Source organism: Malania oleifera, chromosome 10 (assembly GCF_029873635.1).
Source record: "Malania oleifera isolate guangnan ecotype guangnan chromosome 10, ASM2987363v1, whole genome shotgun sequence".
Lineage (NCBI taxonomy): Eukaryota > Viridiplantae > Streptophyta > Magnoliopsida > Santalales > Ximeniaceae > Malania > Malania oleifera.
The window spans coordinates 6,946,460-6,957,851 of NC_080426.1; the positions used below are offsets into that span (position 1 = coordinate 6,946,460).

The 11,392-nt window shown below is 32.6% G+C and overlaps 1 protein-coding gene and 1 non-coding gene across 2 annotated transcripts; both read left to right on the top strand.

Moving 5' to 3' along the window:
• The first annotated feature begins 1,743 nt into the window (after positions 1 to 1,743).
• On the top strand, positions 1,744 to 1,817 carry TRNAV-CAC (transfer RNA valine (anticodon CAC)). Its single transcript has one exon. It is a non-coding gene; the product is annotated as a tRNA-Val (tRNA).
• Positions 1,807 to 6,488, top strand: LOC131166078 (PRA1 family protein A1-like). The gene is made up of 7 exons (XM_058124319.1): positions 1,807 to 2,228; positions 2,485 to 2,525; positions 2,656 to 2,734; positions 5,480 to 5,566; positions 5,640 to 5,728; positions 5,837 to 5,908; positions 6,140 to 6,488. The coding sequence occupies exons 1-7, from the start codon at positions 2,071 to 2,073 to the stop codon at positions 6,241 to 6,243; spliced, it is 630 nt and encodes a 209-aa protein (XP_057980302.1). The 5' UTR covers positions 1,807 to 2,070; the 3' UTR covers positions 6,244 to 6,488.
• The last annotated feature ends 4,904 nt before the right edge of the window (positions 6,489 to 11,392 follow it).

The window sequence follows — 11,392 nt, forward strand, 5'->3', positions numbered from 1 at the left end:
TTGTCTTGACCTACTAATTGAACATGTCAATGACGAAATTCTTATTCATCAAACAAAATATACCAAAAAGGTATTAAGACAATTCTATATAGACAAAGTTCATCCTTTAAGATCTCCAATGATAGTGCGATCACTTAATGTTAAGAATGATCAATTTCGACCTTATGATGAGGGGAGGAATTACTTGGTCCTCAAGTATCATATTTTAGTACTATTGACTTTCTAATGTATTTAGCCAATTGTACAAGACCCGACATTGCATTTGTTGTAAATCTACTAGTAAGATACAGCTCTGCTCCTACTCGGCATCATTGGAATGAAATTAAGCACATTTTACGCTATTTGAGAGGTACATCTGATTTGGGTCTATTATACTCATTTGATTCTAAATATCAACTAGTAGGATATGCAAATATTGGATATCGATCTGATCCTCACGATGTTAAATCTCAAACTAGATATGTATTTCTTTACGGAAAAACTGTTATATCTTGAAAATCAGTAAAACAGATGATTACAACAACATTCTCCAATTATTCTAAAATATTAGCTATCCATAAAGCTAGTAAAGAATGTATGTAGCTCAGATAAATGATTTCTCATATCCAAGAAAATTGTGGTTTTCAATCAATTAAGGATATTTCAACATTTTTATATGAAGATAACGTTACATGCATAGCTTAACTAAGAGGAGGATACATAAAGGGTGACAGAACAAAGTATGTCTCTCCAAAATTCTTCTATACACATAAACTCCAGAAGAATGGTGATATAAATGTTCAGCAGATATGATTAAATGATAATCTAGCAGATTTGTTGTAACAACCTGAACCTGAAAATTAAAAGAAAATAAATAAAAGGTAAAAGGGGAAACATAAAAGAAAGGTGAAAAGAAATTTAAAAGGGTATCAAGCAGGGACTCGTCGACGAATTTGTTATCCTCATCGACAAACATTTTTCTGGGTTTCTTTGATGAATACATGCGTCTCATCGACGAGAAATTACTGAGAGCAGAAAAAATTCTGGTTCTTAAACGCCGCATCGACGAACATTTTGACCCCGTCGACGAATGTTCTTCTTGGCTTCGTCGATGAATCCACTTGTCTCATTGACGAATGTAAGGTTACAAATAGGCCTTGGACCCTCTTTTCCGCGAAATTATCTCTCCTCTCTCTTTTTCTCTCTTTGGGTTTCGGTTTCCCTACCTATTTTCTTTGAATCCGACCTGGATTTAGCCCAATCCAACCATCGGAAACTACCACGAGATTCCTAAGAAAAGGAATATTGAGGACTCAACTGAAAACCATCTCTTGAACTGATATGTAGAAAAAGGGATAGCTTATTTGCTGACATTGTTCATTGTTCATTGAAGGGTAGGTCAATTTTGTTTTTGGTCATTGTAACAAGTAAATTCGATGCGGGATATAACTTAATATTTTGCTAAGATTTGTCTGTATAAATAAACATTTCATAAAAATGAAACTATCACTTTGCACTTTTGATAGGATCCTTGAAATGAAAAATATGAATGATCTCTCTTTACTATATCACCCTAGAAATGAAATGTTTGTCTTGAGCATGCATTCAACGTAAGACCCACTACCAGGATCCTCTCCTTTACTTATGTTGTTCTAAGTACAAGTTTCCTTCCATCAAATATCATCATACAAAAGCGAGCATAATCTCAACTTGACGAGCTGTTAGATCAGTGATATATATTATTGCGACAACCCGCACATCAAAGTCTGGGTGGTGTAGTTGGTCATCACGCTAGTCTCACACACTAGAGGTCCCCGGTTCGAACCCGGGCTCAGACAATTGCCCTTTCTTTTTGTAATTTTGGCGTCCGCACTGTCGTTCGCGAGAGGGGAAGTTTCTTCTGAAAAGCGCAGAGGAAAGCTAGGGGTCATCGCCCATTCTTTCGGCTCAATTCTGCTTTTTATAATCTACAGCTAAACCAGTTCATCATCTACTCCCACCCCCCCCACAAATTTTCTTTTCTGCAAGCCATTTTGTTGGTCAGATTAGCCAATCGCCACAAGTGGTTTCTGGTGTTCGAGGGAGAGAGAGATGGATTGGGGAAACGTGACGGCGGAGGATCTGATCAACGCCCTCCGCGAAGTAGACTGGTCATCACCTCCTCGCCCTCTCAACGAGTTCTTTTCCAGATTTACACTACCCCGTTCATCTTCCAAGTGGAACAGCCGCCTCAAATGCAACCTCTATTAGTACTCTCTCTCTCTCTCTGACACACACACACACAAACACACACAGAGGCACCCGTGCACAAACGCCCATATGTTCTTTTTAAATCCCCTTTTATGCTTATACTTTTTCATGTGTTTAATCTCGCACGCCCATCTTTTTTGATTTTGTCGCCGAGAAAAGTACAGGAAAGCAAGAAAAATTTGTGTTACTTGTTCATATGTTGTAGTCTTGAAATTTAAATCCTTTCTCGTTTTTTGTTTTTTTGGCAATATTCAGTTATCGGACGAACTATTTTATTCTGATCGTCTTCATTCTAGGTCAGTAAACAGGCTGGTGCAATTTTCCAATTTCACTTGGTTTGTGCCTAGGGTCTGGTGTGCTTTGATGTGATCGCGTTCTGATACACTGTGTATTCTCTTGAATTTCTTTGCTTTGTTTTCGCTGCAGGTATTGGATTTATTCGGAAGCCGTTGGCTATTGTTGCCACTTCTTTGACGGCTCTCAGCATTGCTTTCTTGAATGATAGGTATGCCGTTTTATCTCTGTAGATCCTGTTTTTTGTATTTTTATGGCTGTAGTAATCCAAACTCATTCAATTTCTCGTTTGTGCTATTTTCTATTTGAATGATTGGCCAGATATAGGCCAAGCTTTGTTATCTTAATCAATTTGCAAAAATAGTAATCCATAACCATTTGTAACCATTAGTGGTAGCTCAATAATTTCAGGATTACTTGGAAGGCTTTATTTTGCTGAATAGATCAATCTCCTTTTCACGGTAATTAGATTCATCACATTTCTTTTAGTTATTTAAGGAATATTACAGTGTGTTTGGGTTTGCATCAATAATAATTTTTGGATAAAATTTAATCTGCAGGCGCAACTGACTTGATGGTTATAGTCTAATAAAACAAATAACAATGTATAAAAGCTTCTCATATCTTCCTTTGAGACATGCAAGATGGATTTTTGTTTGTTTATTGTGGAAGAAATTATAGACTTTTTATAGGTTATTATGCTCAGAGGTGAGTGAGGACAGGCCCATGATCAAAAAGTTTGGGTTGGTTTCTAATCTTTAAGGATAAGGCTTTATGGTTATGGAAACTGTTTGAAGAGGAGGAAGTGAGAAGAGTAGTCTTGGAGATAGAGGAGAAAACTTCTAGAACTGATGGTTTTACCGTGGCCCTTTTCCCATAAATGTGATCTTATGAAGGTTTTCAACGAGTTTCGTCAATAAGGTTGTCAAGAGACTTCAAACTTGTTAGTTTGGTTATTAGTTGTACAAAATTTTACCTAAAGTTCTTGCTAATAAGCTTTGTGAAGTGTTAGCTGACACCAGATCTGATTGTTGGAGGGAGGCAGATTTTAGAAGCAGCTTTTGTGGCTAATTGGTTAGTTGATGGTGCGAGGAGGAGAGGTAGGAAGCGGTTGTTTTGAACCTAGATTTTGAGAGAGTTTATGATCTTGTTAATTGGAGGTTTTGTTGATAGAATTCTGGATAGGAAACAATTCAGGAGTAGGTGGAGGAAGTGGATTAGGGGGTTGCATGTCGTTCGCTCTGTTTTTTGTTTTGTTTTTTGTCATAGTTGATGAGGAACTTAAGTCTTGATTGTGAGAATGGGGGATCCTTTACCACCTTTGAGTCTTGTAATGGATGGATTTGAGTAGGATGATTAAGTAGAGGGGTGGAGAGGGTTTTGTTTATGGAATGACTGTAGGGCCTAAAGAAGTGCCTATATCTCATTTACACTTTCCAGATGATACCATCTCATTTCCATCTGAAGATCTTTTCTAATGTTTTAACAGATATTGCAGATTTTTGTGGTCTCTGGTCTAAGGATTAATTGGTCCAAGAGTAGTGGATTGCGGGCAGTAATGTAGAATGTAGTGTTCTTTTCCTCTTTGCTTTGGTCTCAATGTAATAACCAATTGAATCCTTACATACTGGCAGAAGCAAGTTGTAACGTCTTTGTTCATATTTTCAAGTGGTTTCTTGTATATACAGAACATGGTTTATGTGAATACCATTGTGGCCATGCACTTGTGTGACATTTGACTGTTACTGCATTTCTTCCTATGCCAAAATGAGATAGAGCTGTGGAATTACTCATCTTGTTCTTTAATATTGGACTATTCTCAGACTGCTGCAGCCATGTCAGTTTGGTAAAATTTCCAAGGGCTATCTTTCTAACGGTGTATTTTTGTTTACCAGATTATTGTAATTTCATCATAAAAGTTAAAGTTTCGAAGCTTCCCCTCCCCTCCACCCGCTTCACGTGCTACAGCTTACGCAGTTGATCAGATTTGCCCGAGTTGTCATTATGTTGGTCGAACAAACTTATTAATGATTTGAGCCGTGATCTTTTTGTCACTACGAGAGAAAAAAAACAGCATTTTTCTAAAGAAATTCTTATTAATACAATCCAGTCCCATCCTGTGCGAAACTTGAGGGGAGCGAAAAAAGGAAGAAAGTTTTTTCTGGGGGGCAATCAATTCTTTATATGTACATATAGGTGAAGGAGAATTCCCTTAAAAAATTAAACAGAATTACAATGAGAAGCAACCATCCTAACATCATCAAACAAAACCTGATCAACAGGAGGGAAAATATTGTATTCTAAAGCCAATTCCCCGCATAACATGCCCCATATTTGCTGGATTATCAGCTACCCTAATTTCTAATTCTTTGTTTTTTTTTTTTCTTATCCTTCCTCATGTTTGATATTTCTTTAACAATAATTGAAGAAAATATTTCAATTAAAGGCACTTTCATTTCTCTTTTAACTCTTTCAAAGGGATGGTGTCATAGTGAGGGATATATCATATATATATATTTTTTTCCAATGTTCATCGTGTTGTGGTGGGAGTATAAATGTATAAATCATATTTATATTATATTTAGTCATTGACAAAATTAGTGATTCTTAATTAAATTTCTCAATTGCAATTGCTCTTGGAAAATGAAAGGGCCCATTGTCTGGTGCAAAGATAAAAGCTTTATAGGCTATTGCTGCTATCCAGTGCATCTGCACATGTTTGCGTATTGTGTGGCTGCCCCATGCTTAAAATGTTCGGGGCTAGGACTGCATTCAGACAGCCCCGTTAGCAAACCAGCTTGGTGGGTTGATGACTGGGTGAAAGCTGTATTGTGAATTCCATATGCAAGGATTTATGGTTATTTGTGGTTTGTATTACACAGTGTATATATTAATCTTCTTTATGACAATTTCATAATTTGTCTTATTTTACTGGTAGTGACGATCTGTGTTGCAGCTTTGCAGCTACTTTCAGTGAGAAGGTAACAAAAATTGTGAGGCAGTTCTCTCCACGTCTAGCTGCAAAAACGAGGCCTCCTCACACGTAAGTTTGTCCCAGTTACGCAGTTCTTTGGGAGGACAGAATTTTGCTCATCTTGTGTGCTTATCATATGCAGGCCCATTATCCGTGGACGTCCTTCAGCTAAAAAAATGATTTACATTTGTGGCCAGCCTCGTTGGGTGTTTGTATTCATACTCTCAGCTGGTATGTAATATCTTTGCAATTTATTATTAATCCTTGAAGCTGATACTGGAGATGCATTATTGTGTTCATGCTGACTAATCAAAAGTCATACCACATTTCTTTCTGTAGGCAGTTTTATTCTGTGGTTCATCTCTTGTGGTCTTCTCACCATCCTATGGGCGTTCCTCATTGGTCTTCTAGGTATTGTGCACTTCTGCCTATTATAAAATTTTGACCTTGTGTATAAATGAATGGACTTCAGGCATTTGGATGGATTTGAATATAACATAATATAAATTTGTATTAGAAAACAGATTTCAAATCCACGCAAAATCTAAATTCTAGACCTGAAATTTGTTTTCCCGAACACTGCCCAACTGATTTCTAGTGAGAATGTTTTGCAAGCTACTAATAATTCCCCTTTGGGTGCAGCAACTGTTCTTCATGCAAGCTTCAGAACGCCTAATTTTAAAGCACGCTTGAACACCTTCCGTGAGGAGTTTCGGGCAGTTTGGCGCAACTATAGTGACCTCTAATTAAAGCAGCTATGGAATTTCGTGGCATTGTTCCAAGTAAATCTGCCATCTACCCTTTTGTGGGCTTGGGTCCTTATATTTTTGTTGTACATTGTATGCTCGGAACTAACAATCTTCTTTCTCTTTTACTAGCCATGGGCATGTACTGCATGTGCATGCTTGGCTCTCTATTTTTTACAATTTTAAAAAAAAAATTATTAAAAAAAAATAGAAAAAGTAAATATTATAAGGATATTTTGTGATAATTGTAGATAATTATAGGAGTATTTTGAGATAATCATGAGTTTTTATGAGGATAGATTTGACATAATTATAAGGATATTTTGGAATAGTTGTGATCAGTTAGAAGAATATTTTGAAATAATCATTGATAGTTATAAGGGTAAATTTGACATTTTTGAAAGATGATGTTCCCTTGGAAGAGAAGAAAGTTCAATTGGCCAATGTCCAACTTGCAGTTTCCAATCATCTTTCTGGTCAATTGACAATTATAATTTACAAAATCAAGGGTACATAAGAAATTTAATAATTTTTTTTCTTTTAAAATTAAAAAATAATTTTATAATTTTTCTGTTATTTTCTTGATTCCTCATTATTCCTTAAAAAATGTACATTTTAAAATTTAAGATTGAATAAATCTTTTAACTCTGCCTTTATTCCTTTTAAAAGTAATAAATTTAAAAATGTGAGGCACACAACTAGTGCTAAATAAATTTATTATGAGTTTTGCATATGTAGACCCTTTGCAATCCATTAATTAATTGAAATAGTATGGACATTTATTGTAATGTCCCGATTTGCCATGTGGGCTCGGGGTGTTACTTTAGTGACGTCTGAGTACATGATACCGTATTCATGATATAAATGCTGCGGAAATAAATGATACATCCTCCAAATACATTACTAGAGTTCTAAACTACCTTATGCACAAAAGTTTTCAAATATTCATATTACAATCCATAATATCATACAAAACCAACTAAATCCATATAACCATCATACACATCCAGGGACTTCAAATATAACTTAATACATTAGAGTTCTTACAAACACTTATAAAAACTGAAACTAGCTATAACTCTGCCTCGAAGCTTGCTAAGCTTGATTTCGAGATGGTCTTGAAAAAATGATTTGTACATTGGGGTGAGACATTTCTCAGTAAGACGGATTAAATTAATATCAGGGTGTGACCAGCATTAAATTGAGTAAACATATATATAATACCAAAATTGTTATATCTGATAAACATAGGATTTGTATATCATACTTACACCTACCTAGTTAAAAAATACACTTCCATGATACCACCGGTAAATCAGTTTAATAAATATTACCTTTCACATAATTTAACATATATATATATATACATGGGTCCAACGATATGTTTAACCCCCATGATAGGCTGTGCGGCCCGAAGGCTGGAATTGGCCTGGGTGATTAGCCCAAAACTAACTCAACATAATCATCTGCAACCCCATTGCAGGTCTGATTGCCTTATATAACTCCACCCTTACGTAGGTCAATCAGCAACTAAGACCACCCTACACTTCCACTATAGTATGGGCGCACATGGCCAAATATTCCCCTAGTTACGGTACTGTGCTCACAATACAACAAGTCCTCAAGATTTTTAAAACCATGTCATTCAATTTTAAATAATATAACAACAGTATAATTATATGTTTCAAAATCTAGTATAAATCCGTCATATCAATCCTGGCTCTTAGCCACCAATAAAGAACCTGACTCTTAGCCGTCATATAAAAATCCAGTATTTTATACAAACAATTCCAATATGTTTCACAAACAGTTCAAGTATTTCACAACCATTTCCATATCTGGTTACTACAATAAATCATACCAATTATCCACTTGCCACACAATTTCCATATTTGAACTTAGCCCGATAGACAATTTAAGAAACACAGTATTTTAAATCCATATGATAAAAAAAGCTTTCCACCGTTTGTATTATTCAAAATATCATATCATATATCCTATATTTGCAAAAATTCATTTGAACAGTTGATTTTCAAAATAACTTTGAAAATTATTAGTATATTTACATATAACAACTTTTGATCGGTTCAAACTTAATAAAAACCTGACTTAACTTAATCCTCTTACGTGTTTACTGAGAATGTTCCTACGACGCTCCTAAAGCCCACCCTTCAGCGATACGAAGCTCAAAATCCTGAAATCACATTTTCCTCAGTTTAATCAACTCAAATCCCAAATTAACAACCATTAAACATCTTTAGGCCTATATATCTCATTTAACTAATTACATGTTAGACAGATAGTTCATTTCTACCCTTACCTCAACTTTGAAGTGGTGTTTGGAAAGATCCAATTCAAAAATCCACTCTACTATACTTGTAGAGAAACACCCCTAAATCCTCGTGATAACTTCCGATCGTTGATTCTGGCGACGAACAGCGAGAAATCGAAGAGAGAAGGGTGAGGAGCACTGGTTAGAGAGAGAGAGAGAGATATATTTTAAGTTTTCTTAATGAAGAAGTAATTTAAACCTATTTATAGACCGTTGACCCGGCACGATTCGTCGACGAAATGGAGCCTTCGTCGACCAACCGTATGCCTGAAATTTCTCTCGGTATTTCTTTGTCGACAATGTCTGAATTTCGTCGACAAGTCATAGAAGGATTTTCGTCAACGAAAACAGGGAATTTGTCGACGAGTCCTGCTATTTGTCCTTCTAAAATTTTCCCTTTCTTCTTTCTTATTTATTATTTTAAATTTTTCGGGTTCGGGTTCGGGTTCTTGCATTTATTTTATATTTTCGTCCTCAATTTAAAGCAACTTAACTCACATTTATTGCCTACTTGCTTTTGTGCATTTTGTGAAATACTCGGACAACTCCTCAAAGGTGCAATTGTAAATTAATATGTAGATAAAAGTATCCTTATTTTTAAAAGCAAACTACCATAGACCAACATTTCTAAAGGTAACATAATAATTTCTGTATTTACAAAATATGGATAATCTAAATCATTTTATTGGCAAAAATATTTTTGTTTTTAAAGGTTAGAACAAATAATTTTAAAATTTATATCAAATAAATTTAATCAAAATTAAGTAAAATTAGATTTAAAGATAGGAAAATATTCTTGTATTTTAAATAATACAAAACATTTTTAAAAATAAAATAAATTTAACCAAAATTACATAAATTACATTTATAAAATCTATTTTGAATCTATTGAAGTTTGAATCTAAAAAGAGAAACACTATTTAGCCAAAAAAATGGCAGTGCATATATATATATATGTGTGTGTGTATGTGTGAAAGCATAATAGTGTAAATACTCTTGTAGATATAATATTATTGTTTTTTTTTTTTAAATAGCAGTGCATATACATATCATATATGAAAGAATGAATAGTATAAATAATTTTGTAGACAAAATATTATTATTTTTTAAAAGATAGCATTTCTAAAAATATATAAATTCAATAACACTAGATATATCTACATTTTAATTTTTGTTTTAAACAGGACAAGAGTTGGCCCTAAAAAGTTCGTTTCACTCAAAAAAATAAAATAATACAATGACACTATAAATGTTAAATAAAATATACATTTTAAAATAAAATAGGTAAATTTCTCTAATATTTTTTAGAATTTTTGTGAGGTTTCTATCATCATTTAGATAAATAATAATATAATTCTAAAAGATAAATTTTAAAAATGAAATGATATACATACCCTCAAAACAATAAATTTTATATTTATTTAAAACTTAAAATAATCATTAATTGTTTGTTAAGTTAATAAAAGCTAACAATAATAAAAATTTTAGGTAGAAAGTCAAAATTTAGAAATTGTAATAGAATTAATAATTTAGTAGGAAGAAGCCATGCATTGAAATTTTTATTAAATAAAAAATAATGAAAAATCTACTTACTATTTTTTTATTTATAATATTATGTAATTGTTATAATTTTATTTCTCATAATTTTAACTAGAATATTTGTGCCATATCCTATCTTATATTTAAAAAATAAAAAATTAATGTCCCTATTTACATTATTAGAAATATCATGTCAATGTTTATATTTTATAATTTTAAAATATTAATTATTATAAATAATTTTGAATACTCCCACTTTAATAATTGTAAATTAAATTTTGACAATACATTGTTAATTCATTTTAAAAATATTTTAAAAATTATAAAATTATTTTATACAATAATACAATCTTGTGCAGCACCCCATGACATATTTACTGGTACTTTTTAAAATAAATAAATAAATGAAACCTAATGAAGAGAAGTTGATTGAGATTGATATAAAAACTCTTTGTTCCTCCTCTTTGAAAAGAAATTATTAGAAAGAAGTAATTTTCAAGTGTTTGATTAAAAAGTTGTAAAATACTTAAAAATATTCAAAACCTTTAAAAGGGCTATATATTTTTAGAAAATATAATTAATGTATTGATGATTTTGTAACTTTTGAAAAAAAAAAGAATTAAAAATAAATATGAAGAGAGGAAAAAGTTAGCTTTCACCTTTTAAAAGTTTGAAATTCGTATTTTTTTAAAAGCGATCCAAAAAAGCTAAATTTACCTTTTTAAAAGCTAAAAAAGATATTTACTAAACACAATGCATTTATCTTTTACTTTTAGAAAGAAAAATTGAGACAAAAAATTAAATAATTTGTATAATTCATTTACCTACACTTATTTGCAATCTATTGATTAAAACAGTATGAAGAATTATTTTACACGTTCACGCGAAATCCAAACCTATTTAATTTGATCCATTAAAAGAAGGTTGGTCCCAAAATTCTAATCTTGACGAATCATTAAGCATGCAGATTGGGTGGAATTGGATTTATTTGATTATTGGGTGGGTTAAGTTGAGTTGATGGTTCATCTTGTTTAAAAGTGAAGTGAAAAAGAAAAAAATATATTAAAAATATGTGGGAAAATTTTTCCAAAATTAGTAACATATATTATATTAAAAATACTACTTAATTATATTATAAGATTAGATTAGTAGAGCACGAGAAAATACTTTGTGGATACAGGGTACCAGGGAAGGGAACTTGTAAAAAAAGTTGAAACATGAATTTTGAGTTTTAAATTTAAATTTATATAAATTTAAATAAAATTTAATATACTTGCC